Source organism: Cimex lectularius, unplaced genomic scaffold (assembly GCF_000648675.2).
Source record: "Cimex lectularius strain Harlan isolate CLEC.00 unplaced genomic scaffold, Clec_2.1 scaffold152, whole genome shotgun sequence".
In the NCBI taxonomy this organism is placed as follows: Eukaryota; Metazoa; Arthropoda; class Insecta; order Hemiptera; family Cimicidae; genus Cimex; species Cimex lectularius.
This window is the reverse complement of record NW_019392749.1, coordinates 1200154-1225882: the sequence shown is the minus strand read 5'-3', so window position 1 is coordinate 1225882 and position 25729 is coordinate 1200154. Positions and strand designations below refer to the sequence as shown.

Sequence of the window (25729 nt, the reverse complement as noted above, 5' to 3'; positions counted from 1 at the left end):
ATCCCGACTTCCTTCCCCACCCCTTCAAAATCCAACGTATATAAACATAAAACAGCGATATCTCACTGGCACTTTCAACACGACATGCAAGAATGACACTCTTATGCAGAAAACAAAACGCTTTGAGTGAAGAGAAATACTTTTCTTTTTTTTCTTTAATGGCTTTATGTTTTGAGCATATTAGCCAATGATAATGTTATTATGCGTATTCATTTTTAGGGGGGGAAGGGTAGCGTGAAAAAAAGGCCAGAGGAGATGGTGGGAATCGAACCCACGACTGCAGGATCTACAAGCCGAGAGTATCTCACGCTAACTACTCGGCTACCGCGGCCCCCAATATACTTTGACTGAATATAAAAAAAAAATTTATTTTTTTTTTGCATTATATAAATTCAATTTTTTCCATATCCTACATGTATTTGTTCAATTTAAACAATGTTTATAAATCCCAGGCCCTGAAGTTGATCTCAATAAAGATCGAAACGTTGGCACTATAAAGAAAATGTTTTTCTGAAACCTACATCACACCAGACTGCATCTCACGATTTCTGAATTATCTATTTATTTATTTTAATTTAATTTTTTAATTTGTATTATTTTTGATCTCTGCATCTCCAAAAGGGTTCACTATTGCCCCTGATAAAATAGTGTGTAGGTTTCTCCAGGAATTTCATCTCTGAACTTTTCATACCAGCTAACGATATTTTTAAAAATTTACATTGTATTTAAGAATAAATTTTCCTAGTCAATATACAACTCTGACAGACATATCCAGCTTCTCTCGGATGCTTTAAAATGTTTATATAGATAAGCTAAGTGCTCTGCTTCCATGTCAAACTAGACAAAAACTAGAATTTGGTCACAAGCGAGCTTTGTCTTCCAAATAAAGACGTCCGCTTCTGAACCAAGGAAACCATGGATGAACAGTGTTTGTTCCTAAACTGTTACCACATACATATTACTAATTTTCCTAATAGTCTGAACTGCAGTCTACCTTTTATAGTAATAAAAAAATATATTAAAATGATGAAAATATACTATTTCTTCCACCGTTTTAAATTAGCAAAACAGCTTGTAAAAATATGATATCTTGAATTAAAATGTTGAATAAACATAACTAATCCAATTTCAGAGTGTCTAAACATAAACGGTTTTTCAAAACACTAATAGGGTAAATTTGAATTATTGAAAAACGCTAAGGCCTTGTACAATCCAATAGTTTACAACTGACCTTGTATTTACATAAACCTATTTTATTATACATACCAAAGCTGAAGAATCAACATTCGCAATAAATGACTGAGGTTCATAAACAAAATCTCTAATACTATTAAAAATCATTGTGCTTTCTCCAGCCCTGGAAAAAAAAAATAAAATAAAAACTGGTTTAATTTCTCTATTGACTGAATCAGTGAGTCAAATATTTGGACACCTACGAATAAATATTATCTACAGCTGTAGCACAGGTCATCCAATGTTGAAGCCACGTTACATCTGTAGATAAATTACGCCAGTTTTTGCTTTGTGGAGCTGTTGTGTCCTTCAAGTCCCAGTATTTCAAAAATTTATCATGTGCACAGCTGACAAGGTGTGTATCACTCATTGGGCTAAACATAAGTCCTAAAAAAATTGACAGATTATAATAATAATGAAACGGTACAAGATAAATGAAAAACTTGCCGGTAATGATGGAATAGTGCGCTTGAAATACTTTAAAAGGATAAAGAATCTTTCCACGTCTCAGAAGAGAAGAGGTTGACAAGAGGTCCCAAAGTGCAATGTAACCATTGACAAATCCACCTGCTATCGTCCTGTAATGTCGATTATTAAAAATTATCTAACATGTTAGATTTCGTCTTGTAGTCTACGGGGTGATAAGCCTACAATTTGGTCGTTACTGATCATTTTATGCCTATCCTCGCTGGGCTTATCTGTCAGATGTGCTTCGGCATTTTGCCTTCTTCAGTATTTTGTGTAACTTGGCTCATCCTGTTTATTTTGTTTTTACCTAGGTTAACTACAAACCCAGTACTGAAGATGGTGAAATGCCGAAACGCCTCTGATAGACTAACCAAAATGATCAGTAACAACCAAATCACAAATTATCTGAACTGTTGGAGAACAAAAATCCACTTTTACCTGTGAGGTTTTACTTTAGACCAACTTATTCTGGTGCACTGATATTTTTCATAAGGTCCTAATTCTAAAATTAAAACAGGCTGAGGTTTACAAGCAGGAAATCTAAAAATAAAAAGCTGTGTAAATTTTAATTTGATTCGTATAAATTTTTAAAAATACCTAATTTCACTGGAGGCTTTTGGCTGAGGAACCGAAAACAATGGGATAGAACCACTGGCGGATGCCACTGCAAGGAGGCCCATTCTTTTGTCATTCTGGCATCCGACTGGACACCACTCCAATGCCCATGCGCCACCGAAGTCGTGACATATTAAATATTCAAGCCTCGTACCCACGAATGAAGTTTGCCTAAAAATAAATTATTGTGATTACAAAAAAAGTGAATTTATATCGAGTGACTCACTTGGTGTTCGCCAGATCTCCGAACGACCAAATCTGGATGTTTCCGGGACCAGAACAGGTGGAAGACACTTGGTAGAAATCGGACATTGACAGGTGAGCCCCAATCGCCAGGAACTGCCTGTTGTTCCCAGGAGCCCAGCCAAGAGCGAAAATGGGTCCGCCACAAAATATAAAAGCCGCATGATCTGAAGAAAATCAAGAAAATTTACCTTTCAAGACTAGTTATCAATTTTTGTACATAATTTTTTTAATTTTATTATAATGTTACAAAGCACTAGAGAATTTGCTGTCTTAATGAGTTTTATATTATAACATTTTAAGAGTAAGAATCCATCATTTACAGACCTAACACAAAACCTCACTAGGATGGAAATCATAAGGCTATTGGTGCTTTAGGTTCTAACAAGATTGTCGAGGGGCTCAGTATGAAAGGGTATTGGGCTAGACAGTGGTCGGCAAATCGTGGTTTGCGAGCCCATGCGGCTCTTTGACTTCTTGGCTGCGATTCTTTCCCTACACTAAATGTTTAGTGCAGACACGGAGCGAAAAGTATGACGGTGCAAGAAATGGGATTGTCGCTATTTTTAAAGAAAAAATTAATTTCATTCAATTCACTAATTCCGTGGTCCGTTTGACCAATTAATATATTACAATTAATTAAAATTTTTAGTTGAGATAAAAAGTCAATGGCACGAGCGGGATTCGAACCCACGATCTTCGGCTAAATACACCGCTGCTCTTCCACTTGAGCTATCGTGAACTTGATCCACTCAGACACTAACTTCCCACCTCAACCCCTCCTTTTTGCCATTTTTCAAACGTTTTTTATTGCAACTAAAAACCTTAATTAATTGTAATATATTAATTGATCAAGTGAACCACGAAATTAGTGAATTTAATGATCTAAAATGAAGTATACTTCATTAAAGCTCTCCTTGGCCATTTCATTTGTCGTTGAGAATCCAATCCGATTACACGACATTTGAAAAATGGCAAAAAGGAGGGTAAATTCAAAAAGGTGGGGTTGCGGTGGGAAGTTAGTGTCTGAGTGGATCGAAGGCACGATAGCTCAAGTGGAAGAGCAGCGGTGTATTTAGCTGAAGATTGTGGGTTCGAATTTTGCTCGTGCCATTGACTTTTTTTATCTTAACTAAAAACCTTAATTAATTGAAATTGAAAAAATTAATAACGAGATACTTACCATTGTATTATTCATCAAAAAGCACTATGTGCGCAGACATTCCCTGAAGAAATTTGCTCAGCAGGTTCAAAGACTTTAGAAACGACAAAGCTACGCTAGCCCTTGGAAAAAAAAAAAAAAAAAAAAAAAAAAAAAAAAAAAAAGTAACAGAAATTAATTGTTTGCCCTTTAATATTGACATTGGCAGCTTTGAAATGTAGTTGCTGGATTTAAAAATAAAGAATTTTGGGGCTCAAAATTCAAGCGTCTTTAAACCGATTTACAGCTATTGGAGAAAAATAAATGTGAATGTGAATTAAGTTTACAGCACAAACAGTCTGCTTTGAAAGATCTGGCGAGGGAAGATATGTTGATTTTTAACACATGATGATGATTAACTGAAGAAACTAGCGTTTGCTGTTCTTTCCTTATTTCGGTTCACATATTTATGCAAACAATCATTTTCAAGCATGAATTTTATCAAGAGTAGTTTAAGAAATCGGAGAACTTGGAATCGTGCCTAAAATTAAAAACAACATACAAACCTGACTACCCATACTTTCCAGGGAAATGCTATTGTTCATATTAGTGGAGTATTTGTAGTTTTTTAAGGATACCTTTTATATTATTATTATCTTTATACAAGAATGATACCAAGTTTTATTTAATGTACTGTTAGTTAAACTAAGACATATTCAGCAAAGGAAAGCTCGAGAGTGTACTTTTGATTCTAATTATTTCCATAAAAATGTCTACTAAAGCAAAGCTTAAGTTTAAAAAATGGCTCTTCGAATAAACTTCAATTTTGTATTTTTCATTAATTTTGGCTCTTTTGGATGACGAGTTTGCTGACCACTGGGCTAGGAGGTTGGGATGATTTATATTGACTTCTTGCGAGATGTGTAGGTTTGTGAGGATAAGAAGTAGGGAGGTTGGACATTTGTTTGAAGGATTTTGGACAGGAGTAACTGGTTTCTTTAAAGGTCCAGATTGGAGAGGTGGTGTTTATTTTGCAGTGAGAGTTTCAATCTGTTGTCAAGTAGTTCATGCCGTCTGATCAAGTCTATTCTTTTAAGTTGAGTGTGCCGGTTCCAAATAAATCTTTGGTCAATATAAAGTCTAACATTGTGGACGATATTGGTTGTGGGGAGTGAAACAGAGCTACAGTAGATTAGAAAAGAGCTGATATGGAAAGGGTGAAGGTTATTTGCTGGGATTTGGTTGAGTGTGATATTCCATTTCTCAAACCATTCTTCTAAACTGAAGATCCTGGAAGTTTCTAAAGGCTATTGTTGGCCTGTGTTTGCTGAAAGTATAGTGGTATCATCTGCATATGTGAAAAGTACTGTAACGGGATGGATAGTAATATCTGCAGTGTACTGAATAGAGAATGGACTAAGGATGTTGCCTTGCAGAACAGCCACTTTGGCACAGTGGATAGGGGAGAAGGATGTTCCAATTCATACTTGAAAGTAACTTTAGGACAGATAGGTTATGAGGTGAAAGTAAATGGAAGGATGGCAAATTTTCTAGAGCAACCCAGGGGTTTGATTTGATCGAAGGTATGCCTCATGTCTAAAGCCTAGTATGCACTGAGATTCTTTGAATCGATTCATGTTGCGGGGCAAAGTCAGGGTTGCGTAGATTCACTGTTGCGATGCAGCCCCGACTCTGCTCCGCGACAAAGAACCGTGTCCAAACCAAGATTCAGTTCACATTCATCAGTGCCTGCGAAAATGACGGAGGAACTAGCTTTCTCAGGAATTTCCCCTGCTCTTTTTTGCATGCATAGTGAATCCACTCGGAGGTGCATTAAAAAACTCCCAAAATGATGGTGGGTTCGACAAATATTTCACGGCGGGAATCAGAACGGGAAAAATCTTTTGGACTCGTTGAGATTAAATGATGGCGCAGGGTTCAGGAATTTTTTGAGGATGTCCCCGACCGATTTCAAAACCATTGTAATGAAAGTTGGCGGTCAAATTTCCAAGAAAGATACCAACTTTTGGGAATCTATCTCTCCGGCCAACAGATTAGCTGCCACTCTCTGGTTCCTAGGAGTGGGGACTCGTACACAAGTCTCATGTACACCTTCAGGATTTCAAAACAAACGGAACTTTCCTTTTAAAGTATGTATTTTTTTAAATTTCGGCAACAGAAACACTGAATTCTTGGGCTAAACCGTTCAATGTTTGGCTTTTCAATTCCCGATTTCTGTATTCCGTGAATAATACATCCCACAAAACCGATGGGAATGCATGTCTTCGATAAACTGTAATGTCAACTTGGTACTCTACAACATTACACAAGATGTACATTACTTTATACAAGACGCGGCCAAAATCTTCAAGAAAACACTCACTACAATGACAAATAAACAAATGAAGCAAGAGCGCTTGTTCCGATTCACATCCGCACTGGCAAATGTTGCGCAACATTGAGTCAAAGAATCCCAGTGCGTACTAGGCCTAAGAAAGCCCAAAAGCAGCATTTCTCGCATTAAAGGGTGTATGATCATGTCTATCACTCTGTGACATTAATTATGTTTTCTAATTTTTTGAACCCTCAGGGATTTTTTTATTTTTTATTTAGTTGGTGAATCTGTGCATAGGACATTTTTTTCTTTCCTTAACCTCCTTAAGTTTTGGTTTGTCAGGCGCATTTTGGCTGGGCTATCTACAGTGGAATTATTTTACAATATCAAAAGTTAATTTCAATAAAATAATTAAAATTTGGACAAATCAGGCATAACTTGTGTAAAAATTCTTGATTGCCATTGATATTGTATAAGTCATTTAAAATCAATAAATATAATAAATTTAACAAAGAAGAATCTAAATTAGGCAAAATGAGAAATTATGTAATAAATTATTTTAAAATACCATGTGTCAATGATGATTCATATTTGTTCATTGCAAACCAATCTTCACCGTTGAATGTTACTTTAATTGACTTTTGCTCATGCTGAATGTATTTTTCAACCTGGTCATGCTCTAAAAATTCCCAGTCCATATTGACTGCTAAGTCTGAATACAATTCTTCTTGAGAAAAGTGGATATTGCGCCTTAAAGAAATAAAACAACAACTTAAAATAACTTCCAAAGTAGCATTATTAAAAATTACAGCATACATCTCTTTCGTCCATTTTAATGCCGGTGAGAAAAATTTACTGCGGATCCTACTGTGGCTGAAGGTTCTCTCAGTATTTCTGAGAAATGGGATACTCGGAAGACCTAAAAAAAATAAAATTGTTGGCGTTTAAGGTCAAATTTATTTTAAAATTAGAAGGAAATTACAATTATCCTTAACATCCTCTTCATTTGAATTTTCTTTTGACTTTTGCCTTGCAAGTGTAACATTGCCTAAATGAAGGTTTTTAATATGGGCTGTGATCTGAGGTTCATCTGGTGCTGAAAATTCACATTCTGTACACTGGAATGTCTGGAAATGAAAATAAAACAGTCTCGTACAAATCATTTTCTAATTTTTTTAATTTTTTACCTTGGCGTGAACAGAACAATTGCGAAAGTGTTTTTTCATTTCTTGCAAACGTTCTGCCTTGAAATCACAATTTGAACAAGGGCATGTAACAATTTCATCTTTTAGAAATGCCTGTCTCCACTGATTTGAAAAGTCTTTAGCACGTAATTTCACAGCGGTATAAAACTCACTCTAAGAAGAAAAAAAATTAATAACTTTTATTTTTTACTCTTATATTATAAATAAAAAGTACCAAATCATCATCGGGATTAAATTGTTCTTGAGAATCTTTATCCTTAGGTGCTGTATCAGATGTAAACAAAGAAATGTTTTTCAAGCATCTAAAATAAATAAAAATACATAAATCCGGACAATTAGTTAAAAACGAATGTTCAATAATTTACTTTTCTGCGGCTTTTCTTGATCCTGTAATTTCAATTTTCTCTTCAGATTTCTTGTTGTCCGGATGGTGGTTCAAGTAGACATGCGAATCCATGCTTGAAGGCATCAACATCCTGCCGCACTGCTCGCAGGTGACCATCATTTTTATTCTCTCCTGCAGAAAATGGAGTTTAGTACGCAGCCTTGTAAATACAAACAGTATAAATTACTTGTTCAGTTTTCCCGCAGAATTGACGATGACTTATAAATCCTCTTGCACTCTTCTTTACATTTTGGCAAACAGGACATTTGAAGATGATTTTCGGACTGTACAACTTGATACGGGTAAGAATCCTCTCCACTAGAATTTCATTCTCAATATCCTAAAAAAAAGAAGGCTTAAATGAAAAAAAAAAAAAATTATTGTCAGGTGTACTTTGGTTTATTCTGATCATTTTGGTCCCTGAGATGTGTTTTGGCTTCTTAATTTAAAAGACAACTAAAAATAATGCAAAAAATCTAGCCTTGAAAATGGCAGAAAAGCCAAAACATCTGACAGTGAAAACAATGAGGGATGCAGACTAAAATGCTCTGTACATCCAAAATAAAGGTTCATCACCCCACAAACCCAAATCTTTTTTTATGTATACATGTTGTACATATAAATATATGTTAAACTGATTACAATAGGGTCTTCATCTTTGAGCCAGCATAGATAGTTGTGTTTTGCCATGTGCACCTTCTGATAATTGATCACTGGCATTGATTCTTTGCAAATTTCGCACTGCACCTAGAACATCGGCATTTATACCAGCAGTTTCAAGTTTAAACAAGACAAAAAAAAATTACAATTTGGTTAGGATTTTTAATTTTTGAAAACAGATCAATCCGTGAGTATACAGTATGTGTCTCGTCCAAATTCGACTGGGAGTACCTTATCATCGACTTTCTCACCCGTCCTGATTTCTTCTCCTTCCTAACTGGTATCTCTTCTTTAATTTCAGCATTGCTATCAGCCTTATTCATTTCATCCGTAGTTTGGTTGAGCTGTTTTCTCTTTTTCGGTATTTCATCATCAGATACAACGTGCGGATATTCTTTCTTATTCGTATCATTTTCATCTTTTTGCCTATTTGAATTTTCTGAAGCCTTGGATACTTTTTTAGGTCTTCCTCTTTGTTTTTTAGCTCTTGGCTCGTTGATATCAAGTGAAGGAGCTTTCATTTTTTCAGAATCAGGTTCGACGTCTTCTATGTTGTTTTCTTCTTCCAAATTTTTCGGTATCTCCGACTGCGCATTAGTGCTTCGTCTTTTTTCAATGATTTGTGTTGTGTCTTCTGAATTGTCATTTTTGAGAGTGTTATTTCTTCTTGGTTTTTTAGTTTTGTCAATTTGTTTGTCAGCATCGCCCAGAATCCTTGAACTCTTCCTTAGCCTTCCTACAGTAGGAACCGGTGTATCTTTTGCAATGGTACTACCTGGATTAGTAGTTTGCTGTTCTGACTTCCTAGGCCTGCCTCTTTTCTTTGGGACAGTTTCTTCTTTTACAGTTACATTCTCTGCCTCAACTTGAGACTGTTCTGTCATCCTTCTCTTCCTTTGACCTTCTGGAGGCTGGGAGTCAGCCTGTTCATTTTCTTTCCCTCTGGTTGAAATTTGCGAGGGGACTCTTTTGCAGTTTTTATCCACAAAAGTGTTTTTTTCTTCGAGTTTGTCGGCCTTTGAAGAATCAGCATCCTGATTCTGCTCTGTGTCAACTTGGCTTGTTTCCTTGCCGGCGGTTTTACTTGGTCTTCCTCTTCTCTTTTTGGCGAGCATCTTCTGTTAGTAAAACTTGTGATTGTGAGCTCTCGTGACGGGTAGGTTACGGCATGGTTTCTTCATGGTAAAAGACTAAAAGCTTGAACCTCCAAAAGTCCGAAGTCTGCTCTGGTGGAAGTCCCACAAATCTAATTACAACTGAACGTCATCAATGGAAATTAAAATAAAAACAAAATTTAATTTAAAAAAGCAAAGATTTTACTCTTTTAAAAGAGTGACTTGTATTGTTAGCTTTAGTTTACATTTTTCCTAGTCTTATTGCATTATTACAAACATGATTTTTTATGTGCATGCAACACACATTGGGTTTTTATTTTTTGTTTTATTTTATTGGTACAAACAGGGATTAAAGCTGCCTTATGCATGAGTGTAAAAATGAATGAAGAAAGAGCTTTTTTTACAAAAATAGAATACAATATAATAAATACAGGGTCGTCTGAGAGGCTTTTGCGTGTCAAGAGCATGATTCATAGATGGCCCCCTGAGAACTTGAGCCGGAAACAAGGAATTAAGAATAGGCCATACACGGTTGACACACGGGCACTTGCTCTTGGGCCAAAACCCGCGCAGGTGCCCCTTATGCAGAGAAAGGTTGCTCGATGTGTCCCACATACTGGAAACATGTCATGCCTTGGCTCCTTACAGGGAGCGAGTAGGCATGCCAGCCAACCTGAAAGTTGTACTCGAGCACTGCAGCAGGTTTCTGGATCCCCTGTTCCGCTTTTTGCGGGAAATCGTTTTTTTTTAAATTGTATATAGTGTCTTATGTGTCCATATTTTTTGTGTGAGTGCATGTATTTATTAACGTGAATGGCGAGGGATGAGGGAGATATATAACATCATCATCACCCCTCGAACGTTGAGAGCGTATAAGTGTGTGTTCAGGTCGATGGCGGAATATTTATAAAAGTACTCCATCGACCCCAATCTAGATTAGTTTGAGTATAGGTTGGTGGAGGAATATCAAGTACTCCCCTGACCAAACGGAATGAGTGTACTGTATGGATGTATTTATGTGTAAGAATATATTTATTAAAANTATCCTTTAGTAAAGTTATTAGCTTAACAACATGTGGTTTTGAAGAAAGAACTTTATTTGCATAAGAAAATACAACATAATAATAAATAAAAAGTTCTTAATACAGCATTGGTTGTAAAACCATCTACAAACCAACAAAGTAGTGACCAGGGAATTCGCTTGAAATCAAGAATATACATACAAAACGCCAAAATAAAACTAAGATAACACAGAAAAATTAAAAAATGAATCTTGGTGACTACAATACACAGAACGAAAACACTCATAATACTCCTCAATATAAAACTAAAATAATATAATAAAAGCACATTTGTTTTAATCCAATAATCAATTAACATATTAATTTTTATCCTAAGTTAAAAATCTGAGTGTTATTTTTAACTCCAAGCTTACATGACCATGTGAGCTGTCTTATTAGAAAGTTTTACTGAAGACTCCCTTCTCTTCGATGCCTTAGCTCTTTCACTCCATAGAAAACGGGTTCTCTTTATTAAATCCCTTTATTCTCTCACTGTTTTTTCACTTTTCTTAGACTGTCAATTTATTAATTACCTTCAATTTGTTTATCATTCCAGCATTGGGTACCGTTATCTTAAACCAAGGGATCATATTTCATCCTGTAATGTGTTCACCAACCTTTATATTCTAAACGTTTACAAACTTAGAGACTTAATACATTTAAAATTAAATGAAATCAATATCTATCAACTATTTTCCATAATTCATTTTCCAAATGCACCAATCATATCCCTAGCCTTCAACACTCCTCTAAACTTTTATCCTTCAGAATTGCAAGGAAAATACTATGTAATTTGTTTCCCTGGGAAGTAAGTCCTGCTTCATCGCTGGCTTGTTTCAGGTCCTTGGCATCGGAGTTTTTAAAAATGACATGAATCATCTCCTTTTCTTTTCCCCATGTCCTTTTTTTATTTTTCTGCTTTTCTTTCATAATGTGGTTTATCATCAGTTTGTACATTGTATTATATGTTTTATCATTATTATTATTGCTGTTATTATTATTTTTCTATGCTTATAAAACAATAAATAAAAAAATAGGTTAAGCTTATTTTGAATAAAAATATATGTAAGGGGGCTTAAAGCCCTATTTGTTCGTTTAAAATGAATGAAATAAATAATATACAATTAAATTACAACTAATGAATAAGTACCATTACGGCATGGAAAATTCCATCTGCTGGAGGTGAATGAAAACATAAACAGGGCGACAAAAGTGCAAAATAATACAAAATGTGAATTAAAAAAAGACTTCTAAAGAACTTAAATTATAGAAAAAACAACAACTAAAAATGTGAATAAATAAAGTAGGAATAAAAAAGGAAACAAATTGAAATTAATGAATAAACACTAAATTTTCATTGACATAAAAATGTCTGTATTGCCATACGTGTCTACAAAATCCTACAAGTGAAGTTGGCTCATAGTTTAACTTGGAAAGGGCACCACAGCCTAGGTAGAGATGTGGATTTCATTTAAGGTTGTACATTGTGCAATGAAATGGGACAGATCCTCTCTGTCCTTAGAGATACATAAAATGCACAATGCAGAAGGTCCCTCTACCCAAGGGGTGTAATTTAGCCAATAAAATTAAAATAAATTATCAATTAAATTTTCCACGTACTCTCTGTGGTACAGAGATCTGCAGTTTGGAGAGTTGGGTTTTTCGATGAGAACAGCTCTTGAAACTCTGTTAGTACACAAAAAAAGAATCCGGAATTAAGCAGGGATGTAACACTCAACTGGAAAATGGAAAAAAAAGGCTTTCCATTGTGGAGAAGTTACACGGTGAACAGAGATAAATAAAATTATATCTCAAAGGGGAGAAAAAAACAAGACCTTTATCGTACAGTCCCATGTTAACGCCTTACTGTTGAAGCTAACCCCCCCCCCAAAAAAAAGGTCTATTATATCATGAAGTGGTAATGTTAGAAAAAGAAAAGGACTTTCATACAAATTTTATATCAAAATAAATTCTCAACATTTTTACATAACTTTTTGTTAGTAAACAGCGTTCTTTTTGGAAAGAAAATAAAATATGTAATACAAAAGAAAGTTTTTTTTTCTTAACAAAAAAACAAGGAACATTAAAAACTAAAATGTAATTAACTTAAGACTAAATTCTCTAGTTGTCATCTAGTTTAAAACAAATGAAACGCTTCAGTCTTGTGAATTTCACCATTCTAACTTTGAAGATTCAATGATGAACAGTTTTGTAATGCATTTTATATCACTTTTTCAGTCGCATTCTGCATTTTGAATTAATTGATTTAAACTTTCATTGTCCGAACTATCGCCGATGAGATGATCAATGTCGAAAATGTCGGTGAAACTTTTCTGTTCCAGTTCTATTTCTGCAGCGTAATGTCTTAGAAGTTCAGATATCTTATTGGAATCGTTGAACGCTTGAGAAGGCTCTTCTTGTGATGTACTAGGCTGGAGAGCTTTTTCCCCTTGCTGCTGGCATTTGAGGCTCAGTATTTTATTTAAGAGTACATTGTTATTGACATTCTGGATTCTTTCTCGGCCCTCTATTCTGTTTTCTGCTGCGGTATCATTCATATTCCTTACCGTACAGATTGAATTAGTGAGCCTTAACAGTGCCTGTGATTGATTGAAGCTTTTTTTATAAATTGTCCTCAATTTGTAAGAATGGCGTTCCCTTTGGACGACTTTTTTAGCGACTTCTAAAGGAGGAACATTCACGGTCCAACTTTCATCATTAACGGAAACTTTAACCGGGATCAAATCAGAGATATTTTCTTGCATTATTTTATTTCCAAGGTGTTGAAGCATTGACTCTGTTTCAAAAGGATCATCTTCATAGATTTTATTTGGACGATTGTTACCGACTTCTGGTTCTTCATCTAATGATAGATCATGTTCTGATATTGGATTTTTTGAAGACTTATAATTGTAAGTCCTCTTTATGAGTATTTTCGAACGACCAGTATTCCATTTTGTAGTGTGAGGTCTATTTTTGTTTTGTTGCATTTCTGCAGGTGGAGGGATGTTCAGGATGTCAGAAAGATCTGGGCCGATATCAACTGTATCATCGTTGAGATATAAATTCGGTTGGAAAAATTTATTTTCCAATCTTTGCAAATCAGTATTCAGATGTGATCCATTGCTTTCAAATCGGGTGTCTATTTTTATAGTGTTAATTTTTGGTTCTAGATCGATCAAATCGATATCTTTCGTACTCTCATCAGTCTCAGGTACAACTGCTGGCCATATTGGGGTGATTTGTTTTTTAATTCTTGGTGATTTGTACTGCTTTTGACATTTAGGAGTGCCATCTCTTGTAAAAGAAGTTATTAACTATAACAGAAATATTTATAAGATTAAATAAGAGGGATAAATTACCAATAAAAATTTAAAATCAATCAAAGATGCCACAAGAAACTACCTACAGCTTCGATTATTGTTGCAAAAAATTAATAATTTATTATTAACTTAATCGTACTTTATAATAAAGCATTCTAATTCAATATGTACCAGGCAATCAGAAAAGTTTATAGGGTTTAATAATTGCCACAATTAAAATTAGTTTAGAAATATTTTATCTGGTGAAATAATCTCCATCACATCCTATGAGTTACTAGCCCATTTATGCACATCTTATAAAACTAAAAAAATAAATTCAGCAGTTGATGATTATTGAACTCCAGACTGCACTGTCTGATTGTCTATTGCTAAGAAAAGGTGGAAGATAGATGGGGCTGGGTCTGGAAAGTATGATGGGTGAACTACTTACACTTTTCGAAAAATATTTAGGGTACTTCTGTGATCTGATTAATAAATTTTTATGTCAAAATGTCCAGAAAGGATTAAATTTTTAGATACTTGTGCCTTTATATATTAACAAAAAATTTCAATAACTGGAAAAAAAATGACTTACCATATCCTCTTCATCATCTACACGACTTAAATCCCTTAAAAAATAAAATAAACAATTAAAACAAAAAAAATAAATATGTTTTTCATAACAAAAACATACTTCGCAAGCTGAGTAGGTTTATTCTGCACTCTCTGTTTTATAGCAGCACACCTCTGCCTGGTTCTAGATGAAGTGGGAACTTCAATATTTGCACTCCTTGAATAATAAATAAAAAATTAAAAGGCAAAAATGAATTTAAAACTAAATCTTACTCGATAGTTTCTGAAGATCCAATCTGTTCTTCGTCCTCATTTGTTTGGCTTTCGTCACATTCATTTTCTGAACAAGTAGACTGGTGGTCGTGCAAGGTCGTTGACTGTATGTGGCTGTTACAGAACCGACATATAGAATACATGCTTTCATCGGACGCCTTAAAAAAATAATAAGTAGTCAATGTAACGAACGTTATTTCTGATCTTTCAGTGAATCAGTATGTTCACCAAATGCTCAGAAATAAAATCATTTGCCTATTCTTTCATCTACTCCCCCTATTTACGCTGAAAAACTTTACAATGTTCAGGATTGTGAGATTTCTCTGTGCAGTTTGCTGAAGTCAAAAGTGAAGTGTGAAGGAGAAATGCCGAAACCAATCCAGCAAAGGTAGATAAAAATGATCGGTACTGATCAAATTACAACATTCAGGAAAAAATTACTGCAAGGAATAACTGGGATCAACAACACAAAACTAGATTTAATGAAGGCAAACAATGTTGATATACTCTTGCCATCTTTCATGGACCTATAAAAGTGTAGATATCTAATTAAAGAAATCACAAAGAGTCACAACTGAAGATGGCGAGAAGCTGAAACACCATTACATATCTTCATCTAGGGAAAAGCTAGAGCTACGATTTGCAGGCTGATGCTGGGACAGGTTCAATATCCTACATAAAAATGAGTAATTAAAACTTTGGGAAGAACTACAGGCCTGTTGACGCAATGATACCAAAATTCAGATTTGATAAGCAATCTCAAAATCAAATATGATGAAGTATACTGGTAGAAATGGACCTAGTTAATGCTGACCTATCTGGTATACAGATGGCCCTAAGATAGAGCATGTCGGTTCTCTTTGGATAATTCTGCAGCGTGGTCTGAAATGTTTTCCAATCTGGTTCATATTATGGGGGCACGTCATCGGGAGAGTTGTATTTCTCGTGCCGTCGATTCAAATAGATTCTAACTTTACAAGGCGTTGAATCACTCCCTAACTCCTTGCAATGTTTTTTCTTCTCCAGCAAATGATGTTCCGTTCTCTTTTTTCGCTGGTGGTTTAAAATTCGAGGGGAGTTGTTCCTGAATTTCAGGCCTTGGGTTGGGGGTACTCCTGCCACTGAAGTGTGCTCTCTATGCAACTCAGGTGATCGTGAGGATGCATTTCATTTTCTCGCTAGATGCTCGGTCCTTAACGAATTGAGGTATCTGTATGTGGGTAAGGGTTTTCTGACGAGGGAAGAGCTTATAGCCCTTCTGAACGGCTCGGATTGCTGGGATTTTGCTCGGAAAGCCTGGTTTTACAGATGTGAATATATTGGAATGTAGGGAATTAATTTTCTGTTCAACTTATTTTGTTTCCTTTTTTGCTCTCGCAGGTAGTACATATAATTTCCATTTTGTGGGCTTCTCAATGCGAATTCTGTTTGCTGGTGGGGGACCCTTTGTGAGATGGAATCCTTGTTTTGGTTAATTGAAGTGTCATTTTTATTATTTTCAAAGTTTAGCCCATTTCAATCTTGTAATTTGAAAATCCTGTAAATAATTGTAACCTCTGACGTTGATATTGTAAATTATCTTTTTCTTATAATTACATAATTATGTATATTCTTGGAATAGTAATGCACTCCGAATTCTGGCAGACGGTCTTAATACCATGCCATAATAATAGAAGATCCCAAAAGACCTAAACTCCATCAACAAATGGGACCATAAAAATTCCCTAGTCCTCAATCCGTCCAAATCCGCCATAATTATCGGGTCCAGGCAACTCCTCAATTCCCTCCCCAGCATCCCACCTCTCATGCTAAATAACCACCCCATCCCATTCTGCTCTTTGGTTAAAAACCTTTCTAGTCTTTGACCAAAACCTTTCCTGGCATTCTCACATTTTCCAAAATTTCCCGTCATTCCATTGCCTTCCTCAGCATATTTCGTCGTTCCTGGTTTCACTTACCTTTCTTCAATCGCACAAACTCCTTCCCTTATACTTCCCTCTTCGATTATAGCTGTTTGGCATATGGTGGTCTCTTGGAGGGGGAGAATGCGCGATTAAAGCGTATTATGAATTGTTGCGTAAGATTTGTGTACGTCGCCCCACGGGGATCCCAGGTGTCGGGGTTGTATTCCCAACTTTCCTGGCTATTCCCCTCCTTCCCTGCACAGTATTTCCTAGGTTGCTTTCTTTTCCAGTCCATCCCACACTCGTCGTCCTCCTTACATCACCCAATCCCTCCAATTCAACTCCTCACATCTCACTCGTTACACCCGCTCATCTCCAATCGACCTAATCCTTCCGCAACATACAACCCATACCTTCGAAAGATCCTTTTTGACCGAGCCACTAAACTCTGGAACTCCCTTCCCCTTTCTATTCGACATTCTGCCTCCTTTCCCTCCTTTAAATCCCACCCGTATAATCACCTCCTCTCCCTCCAAGTAGAGACCTCACGTTAACATTTGTTATTTTTGTTTAATATTCTCGTAATTTTCTTTTATGGCCTGCCTTGTGCCAAGATTTCTATCTTTTTTTTTCACTTTTAACTTCATAGAAGGAACTTCCTTTATTTATTTCATGTAAATTATTCTTAGGATTAATTAGTCCCAAAATAATGTTATTTTTCTTCTTCTTCTTAAAGATAATAATACTGCGTTTTTTATTTTTAACTCTAAATTTCTTTCATTTTGTAAATAAAGTATACCTATTTATCTACAGCTTGAGTCAGGAGTTGGTGGCTATGTAAATAAATCAAGAACTAAAATTCATATAAACCTTGAGCAATATCCCGCTGTATTTCAGGCAGAAACTGTTGCCTGGGAGATCAAAATGCTAGGTATTTCCAACAAAAAAAATAGCCATCCGCTTGGACAACCAGGTAGCTCTGAAGGCAACTACTTATTGGTGCTGAAGTCCAAGCTGTTTGGGATTGCACCAAGGCTGGGTCAGACATTGGAAACAATAAAAAAAATTACTTTGTGTATAATGAGGTAACTTTGTTCACTGAGGACCTAAATCTTTTTGAAACATACCAATTTGACAAAATAGTACCTATCAGACAATGGGTTAAAACTAAGTAATTTTAAGTTAAGTTTATTGGGAATCTTAGAACAACCCCTTAATTTGGAACATTTATTCAATTAAAATGGCTCCAGCACTTTGAGGGAGATATTCCGGTGCACAAGAGAAGAGAGATGTGTATAATATTTTTAGTAAAAATTTGAAAATTGAAATTGCCTTACCTGATCGTCATAATAAATTGCTTGAACTTGATTCCTTTAAAACATAAAAATGCAGTATTAAAATTTATCTTTTAATATTATAAACAAAACTGGAAGTGCAACTTTTTAAAAGTTGCAAATTAACCTTACTTGTGAGTTTTTGATGATTCCATTTTTTTTTCTTTCTCATCTGTTTGATTTTGATCACATTCTTTTTCTGGGCAATTAAATTTGTGGTCCTGCAAGCTGGTAGATTTCAAGCAGCCATTACAAAATTGACAAGTTGAATATATGTCTTTGTTAGACACCTTCACAGAAAGTTAATTATTGATATAAATTTTTTGTAATAGTAAACGACAAAAAATGTTCTAATTACCTGACAAAACCGATAGTGTCTTTTTAGATTGTCAACAATGCTGGTTTGATATTGACATTCCTTTGTTGGACAATTGATAATTCCATCACTTTTGAGAATTCTGTGCCATTCTTCTATTTGAGAGTGTGAGATTTTGTTGGTAGGCGAGTGTGCATTTGTTCCTGGGGGATGGCACATATTGATGTGATCATTCAAATCTTTATATTCTGTCATCCTTCCATTGCAAACATTACACGTAAAAAATGACTTGGGCTTGTTGAAAAGCTGAATAGAAAATTTTGATTAAGCGTAATCCTTCGACGTGGCTCGGCCATGCTTACCTGAAGACATTTTCCAAAGTGTTTTTCCATTTTGACTACATCTTCAGTGAGGAAGTTGCAGAACGGTTCAACACATTTTATATAGCCTTTGTATTCTAATTGGACCAACCAACTTTCTTTTGTAGCTTTTGACGGTTTGCAATTTGAAGGCTCAGGTATAATATAAGTCCTTTAGGAAATAAACTGTTAAACAAAAAATTATTTAAGAAAATAAAAAACCTACTTGAATCCGATTTTTTCTGCTTCTACTGGATGAACGCTGACCATATGATTTTGAAGCTTGTCGTCATTACTCGTACCCCTTTGGCAAATTTTGCACATTGAGAGTCTATTTTGAAAGCTAGTAGACTAAAGAAATATATAAAAATCAGCGAGTTTGTAATTTTTAAAAATAAATTCTGCTAATTAAAACTTACTTCAAAGCATGAGCTAAAATGAAGCATCATCTCTTGAATACTGACAGCCATAAAAAGACATTTTGGTGTTTTGCAAAGTATGAAGCCATCTCTGTTGAGAAAATGGGTCCAGGCAAGCACTCGCATTTTTGAGTAGCCATTCCTCCTCACGACGGCCTCTCTGACTAGATTTTTCTCCTGCTTTAAGAGAAAAAGTTGTACTGATGCTTAAAACATCAATAATTTTCAAATAACGCAAGGAATATTTTAAGATTTTTTTTTAGTTTTAAAAAACTGCTAACACCATCCTGGTTGGGATATATTTTCAAGAACATTTTATAGTTTTGGCAGTGAGGGAAATAATGCTGGCTGGTGCTGGGAAAATATATAAAATCTAAAAGATAAATAATTGTAAAAATCTTGAAATTTTTAAAGCTAAAGTTCAAGGAGGAAAGAAAAGACCAGCTAAAATTGTGCATGAGTGAAATCATAGCAGAAAAAAATAAAAATAAAAAGGAGAATTATGTATAGAATGTTGGTTATTTATTTTTTTTAACTAAACACACCAGTTTTGTGTAAAATAGCATGTTTAGTTCAAAAAAATTAGTAACATTCTAAATTTAAAATATTTATACCATCAAATTAAGTTAAAATTATTTAAAAAAAAAAAGTAAAATTATGGGCATTTTGGTTAGAGTTAATACAGTATTTGTTAAAGAAAACTTACCCCTTTGTTTGAAATTTCATTTGTGTTGTCCTCTGATTGATTTGAATCTCTTCAAATAAAGAATAGATAAATAATAATAATAATAAAATCAGTAAAATCTTTATTATTAAAAAAAAAAAACTTACTGGTTGTTTGAATCATTAGATTCCTTCATTGGGCTTCCTTTTCTTCTTTTACTTCTACGTATTGTACTAATTGAGGTTGTTTTGTTCTGTGAGCTTTTTGGGAAGCCATTTTCACATGAGAACTCAGCTTCAGGACGATTTTTGCATAACATTTTTTCGACTCTTTCAGATGAGACAACTGGATTGTTATTTATTGAAGACTTGCTTTAAAAGAAAACCAAATAAAAATTTATATTTTAGGTCCTTTTGGATTTGAACAAACATACTCTAAATATCCAATAGGGTTTGAACAGGTTAAAATTTTATCCCGCTTTTTTTCTGTACAAATTGAAACATGAGCTTTCAACTTGTTTGGGCTTAGCCAGCCTAAGCAATAAGAACAAACAGAATATAGATGACTTTGTGGCACCTGAAAGGTGAAATTTTGTAAATAATGTAACCTACAGGATGTTAAAACAAGCAAGTATACCCTGCAGAAACGATAGTGTCGTTTAAGATCGTCAACATTATCAGTTATGTATCTACAGTCTTTGGTCAAACAGTTAATAAATTTTTCCGTTAAGAGCTTCTTGGTCCAAGATTCAGCCAGGTCGAGGGAGATCACATTGGTTGGTGTATTAACGCTGGCACCGACTGGATGGTAATATGTGATGTGGCGTTCCATCTCTTGGCTGACCGCCGTCCTTCCACTGCACGTTGTACATGTGTAAAACAGCTGGCCAGGAACAGCTGAGTTGCAAAACTAATTGTACAAAGTTAGGGACACTGTCGTGAGTATTTAAGTCGCAGGTATTAAGTACCTTATGGCAGTTCCCGTAGTGCTTTTCCATCACTGATATGTATTCAGTGAGGAATAGGCAATAGGGATAAGGGCATTTGATGTATCCTTTGTGCTCTAAGAGGACCTTCCAACTTTCTCTTGTGATTTTTGGTATTTTGATTACTTCTGAGGGTAGAGGAACTGTGTAATCTCTAAAAATAAAACAAAAATGTCTTACAAATTTATCTCTTCATTTTTATCTACACAAATTCTACCCACAGAACAAAAAATAAATAAATAAAAAATGAAACAAATGTAAATTTTTTTTATGCTGATGTTCATTAACATACATAGTAATACATTTGATCATATGCTGAAATTCATAAATTATTTATCATTGTAATTTAATTTCATTCTTGCAGTTTTAAAATTCAATCTATCCACGATTATTAAAGATGAAAAATCGCGTAAACTGAACAAACTGAATAAAAAGTCAAAGACCTAAGTTTACAACTGATAAAGAGAATGTATTTAATAAAGCAAAAAAAATTTTTTTTTTTTACAATTATAAGATACTATGCAGTAACTTATTTGTTTATTGAAGACTCATAAAATATATATAAAGTGTGATAAACCTGTAATTCAGTCATTACTGATCGTCCTTGTCTGCCTATCCTCGCTGGGTTGGTCTGATAGACAAGTATGACCAAGATGACCAGGCAGACCAAGATGATCGGTAACGACCGAATTAGACATATAAAGCTGTAGAGTATACAGATTACCATATTTTTTTTAAATAATCCTCTAAACTAGTTTTAATTTAAACTAAAAATTATTAATAACAAGTGAAAAGAAAAATTCATCGCACTCTCACCTTATTCCTAATTCTCGAGCCTCTGTCGGATGAGCCTTGATCATATGATTGTTCAATTTGGTCTGACAACTAGCCCCTTTTTGACAGACCGTACAAACAGACATGACACTTAAAGCACTTTCTGTAAACTAAGTAGACACAAAAAAAGTTAATGATTGTTTCATCAGCAATCATAATCAATCAATAAATTCACAGAAGTAACCCTCAACAGAGTATTAAAGTTGTACGCCAAATACTCCAGAAGAACTGAAGGAATAAATTCTAAAATCATCTTACAGTAATAACTTTCAATAAAGTTACCAGTTGGCCAAAAATAGAACAACAAAACGCAGAGGAAAAAAGTCCAAAGATTAGCATGCATTAGCAATGTGCTAATAAAACAACACCCACAGCCACAATATACTCTCAGGCTGCTACTCTTGCTCATTGTGAAAAGGTTGGCAGCAATCACTATGAAATTATCTGGCAATGAAAAAAAAAAAAAAAAAAATCTAACAAGTAACCATACCAAAATCTTTGACTTATGTTTGAGTAACTGACATTTATGATTTTTCTTTCTAGAAGGTGGGATAATAGGTCATCTCAAAAAAACAACAACCAGTTTTTCTTTCAATCCACAATGTTTTGGATTTATTTTAATCCTTCCTCAGGTGAGTTAATGCAATGGTTAAAACAGTGGTCGTCAGTCAATAACATTTTGTAACAGTTTATTTTTAAAAAAAGAGCCAATGTGGTACATATTTAAGACTTTCAGATTCTGAACAAACATTTTAATATTTTGAACCTGACTGTCAGTTCAAAATATTTCAGTCACGTTCAAAATATTAAAATGTTTGTTTGGAGTCTGAAAGACTTAAATATGTACCACACTGGCTCTTTTTTTAAAATAAACTGTTACAAAATAGTTTTAACCATTGCGTTAATTCACCTGAGGAAGGATTAAAATAAATCCGAAACGTTGTGGATTGAAAGAAAAATTGGTTATTGTTTTTTTGAGATGACCTATTATCCCACCTTCGAGAAGGAAAAATCATAAGTTAAACTGTTGAGGTCAAAATATAAGAACATCATAACTGACATTGTTAAAATTATCTCTGTTTATTATATAAAAATCTACACTTTGAAAAAAACATAATTATCAAAAAGAGAGCTGATCGGAATGGTAAAACAAAGGGAGATAAACCTGGAGCTCTTCTAAGGACAGATGGCTCAAAGATGGGAAATGGGATATGGGCATAAAGGGGATTAACTATGAGCACCAAATACACTTTCAGCCCCACCGCGACCATCTTTCAAGCTGAACCATTAGCCAGAAAACATTGGCTGTACAACAATAATAACACTATTGTACTTTAAGGCAGCTCTAAGGGTTCTCTAAGCCTACAAGTTCAACCTAAAATTGTTTGGAACTGCCTAAACGTCCTAAAAATCTACAAATAGCCTAATGATTTTATCAGTCCCAGGTATGAGAGAAATGAGATAATTTTCAGGCAATGAGGCAGCAGATATACTTGCAAAAAGGGAGCCTTGGAACAAAACACAAGCCAAAATCCATTCTGTGACATAAACCACAGCCACATTAGAAAAGAACTGGAATTTTGGGTTTCTAAAAAACACACAAAAAAAAATACTTGAAGTGCAAACCAGGCATGATGCAGACAAAAGACACCAAAAACTAACCCACTAGGACAAAGAGAAAATCCTGCTCAACAGAAAGGAATTAAAAACTCAAACTTCTACATTTACAGGGCATTGTCCACCTTAGAAAATGGGACGACATCTAGACATATTTTGTGCAATTGCCCTGATATGGGTAGGAATGTATGAGGGAAAATTGTTCTTGAGGTAGTCCTTGATCCTCTGAGAATTCTTTGGTCCATAAAATAAACGAAAAAGGTCTTTGAGAAAATGGGTTAGCAGAGATCGGCATAATAGACTAAAGTTTAATTGCTAAAGAGAAAAATCTTCAACTCCATACGGTGAAAAAATTCACAGGACTAAGAATTGGGTGCATTTACGCATTCTCAAGAAAATGTAATAAATAAATACAAAGCAAGAACAAAATATGGTTTACAAACATTCATTGATCTGAACCGAAAAATGTGAGACAAATACCCTGAAGACTGACAAAAGTCTAGTCTGTTAGCTTTCAAATCCAAAAAGTAAATTGCATGCTCTGATGACTGATGACAGTCCAGTTCTGCTTGGATTCGAACTCAAAAATGTATTCGAATACCCTAAAGTATAATAAAAGTCTAGTTCTGATTGCATTGCATCCAAAAATGTTAGTTGGATGCATAAAAGACTGACAGAAGTCCAGTTTTTCTTGCATTTGAACCCAAAAATGTCATTAGAATATCCTGGAGTCTAAAAAAAATCTAGTTCTCTTTGCATTGAACCCAAAAACGTGAGTAAACGTGTTTGCTCTAAACACTGACAAAAGTCCAGTTCTGCTAGCATAAAAAAAAAAAAAATTGAGTCAGATGCTCTGAAATCTAACGAAAGTCCAGTTCTACTTTCATTCATACCCAAAAACGTCTGTTGCATGCCCTGAAGTCTAACTAATGCCAGTTCTGCTTCATTTGAACCCAAAAACGTGAGTTGGATACCCCAAAGATTGACAAAAGTCGTGTTCTGTTTGCAGTGAACCCAAAAATGTGAGTCGAATATCCTGAAATATAACAAAGTCCAGTTCTGCTTGCATTTGAACCCAAAAACGTGAGTTGGATACCCCAAAGACTGACAAAAGTCCAGTTCTACTTTCATTCATACCCAAAAACATCAGTTGCATGCCCTGAAGTCTCTAACTAATGCCAGTTCTGCTTGCATTTGAACCCAAAAACGTGAGTTCGATACCCTAAAGACTGATGAAAGTCCAGTTCTGCTTGCAATCGAAACCAAAAAATGTGAGTTGAATATCCTGAAGTTTAACAAAGTCTAGTTCTGCTTGCATTCGAACCCAAAATGTTTTTCGAATGCCCTGAAGTCTAACAAACGCCCAGTTCTGCTTGCATTTGAACCCAAAAATATGAGTCGGATGCTCTGAAGTCTAACGGAAGGCCAGTTCTGCTTGCATTTGAACCCAAAAACGTGAGTTCGATACCCTAAAGACTGACGAAAGTCCAGTTCTGCTTGCAATCGAAACCAAAAAATGTGAGTTGAATATCCTGAAGTTTAACAAAGTCTAGTTCTGCTTGCATTCGAACCCAAAATGTTTTTCGAATGCCCTGAAGTCTAACAAACGCCCAGTTCTGCTTGCATTTGAACCCAAAAATATGAGTCGGATGCTCTGAAGTCTAACGGAAGTCCAGTTCTGCTTGCATTTGAACCCAAAAACGTGAGTTCGATACCCTAAAGACTGACGAAAGTCCAGTTCTGCTTGCATTCGAAACCAAAAAATGTGAGTTGAATATCCTGAAGTTTAACAAAGTCTAGTTCTGCTTGCATTCGAACCCAAAATGTTTTTCGAATGCCCTGAAGTCTAACAAACGCCCAGTTCTGCTTGCATTTGAACCCAAAAATATGAGTCGGATGCTCTGAAGTCTAACGGAAGTCCAGTTCTGCTTGCATTTGGACTCAAAATTTTATTTGAATTCCCTGAAGTCTAACAAACGCCCAGTTCTGCTTGCATTTGAACCCAAAAACTTGAGTCGGATGCTCTGAAGTCTAACGAAAGTCAGTTCTGCTTGCATTCGAACCCAAAAATATGAGTCGGATGCCCAAAAGACTGATGAAATGGCTTATCATCATAATAATAACCAATAATATCTGTTAGTTTGTTTGATTCATGATGGTTACAAGCTTTCCATTACACAACATGATAGGCCAACTGCAAATGACATGTTGATGCTTACCGAGAAGCATGTGCTGAAGTGCAATGCCATCTCCTGGATGTCAAAGGCCATGAAAGGACATTTTGGTGTGCCGCAGAAAACAACACAGTCCCTTTCGAGGTCAAAGGTCCATGCCAGCACTCGCAATTTCGTGTAAGCCTTCTTCCGCACTCCATCAACGTTTATAGCCATTCTCACCTTGTACAAACAAAACCAATTTGAACATGAATCACCAATGATATCAAATTTGTCTAACCTTTGTTTATGTTGTGTTTGATACTGTGAAAATACTAACGTGTGATGAAGTAAGGATGAAATTGCATTAAGAGGTACAGCAGATCTGATGATATGACAAACCAAATAAATCATATAATATCAATCTTCGTGTATAGGAGAGTTATAACTTTTGAAACAAGGTTCTAAAGTATAACAAAAGTGTAACATCAAAGAACTTCACCTGTAACCTCCATAAACCGACTGTAAGAAGTGT

General features: G+C 35.1%; 2 protein-coding genes across 6 annotated transcripts; both read right to left on the bottom strand.

Annotated features, from left to right (window-relative positions):
• Window positions 1-1266: 1266 nt before the first annotated feature.
• On the bottom strand, window positions 1267-9499 carry LOC106673592 (the record flags this gene model as incomplete). Its single annotated transcript, XM_024227227.1, is given in 15 exon segments — window positions 1267-1357; window positions 1437-1620; window positions 1681-1811; window positions 2140-2241; window positions 2299-2487; window positions 2543-2726; window positions 6604-6785; window positions 6852-6954; window positions 7018-7162; window positions 7223-7393; window positions 7455-7542; window positions 7606-7757; window positions 7813-7965; window positions 8268-8372; window positions 8432-9499. Coding segments are annotated over 15 exon segments (2949 nt in total), but the record flags the coding sequence as incomplete, so codon positions are not given.
• LOC106672631 lies at window positions 9444-25626 on the bottom strand. 5 transcript variants are annotated; one of them, XM_024227226.1, is made up of 18 exons: window positions 25496-25585; window positions 25261-25437; window positions 21407-21534; window positions 20573-20744; window positions 20242-20514; window positions 20039-20181; window positions 19773-19976; window positions 19648-19696; window positions 18942-19121; window positions 18749-18873; window positions 18526-18694; window positions 18206-18469; window positions 17980-18137; window positions 17851-17884; window positions 14610-14767; window positions 14458-14553; window positions 14359-14392; window positions 9444-9531 (listed from the first exon to the last, which is right to left on the bottom strand). In XM_024227226.1, the coding sequence occupies exons 2-18, from the start codon at window positions 25429-25431 to the stop codon at window positions 9463-9465; spliced, it is 2427 nt and encodes an 808-aa protein (XP_024082994.1). In that variant the 5' UTR covers window positions 25432-25437; window positions 25496-25585; the 3' UTR covers window positions 9444-9462. The 5 variants fall into 5 exon arrangements, with proteins under 5 accessions (XP_024082994.1, XP_014259695.1, XP_014259694.1 ...); XM_014404209.1 differs by lacking the exon at window positions 9444-9531 and adding an exon at window positions 12423-13778 and having other exon boundaries at window positions 25535-25626; XM_014404208.1 differs by lacking the exon at window positions 9444-9531 and adding an exon at window positions 12423-13778.
• Window positions 25627-25729: the final 103 nt, after the last annotated feature.

What these genes read in the sequence shown, in the direction of transcription:
- LOC106672631 (XM_014404209.1), bottom strand. Translation starts at nt 25,431, where the DNA reads ATGGCTATAAACGTTGATGGAGTGCGGAAGAAGGCTTACACGAAATTG. An exon ending in CAATTTATTATGACGATCAG is followed by an intron (nt 14,768 to 17,850) that starts GTAAGGCAATTT and finishes TATTTTTTTAAG; the next exon opens with GCGTCCGATGAAAGCATGTA. An exon ending in AAACCTACTCAGCTTGCGAA is followed by an intron (nt 14,393 to 14,457) that starts GTATGTTTTTGT and finishes TTATTTTTTAAG; the next exon opens with GGATTTAAGTCGTGTAGATG.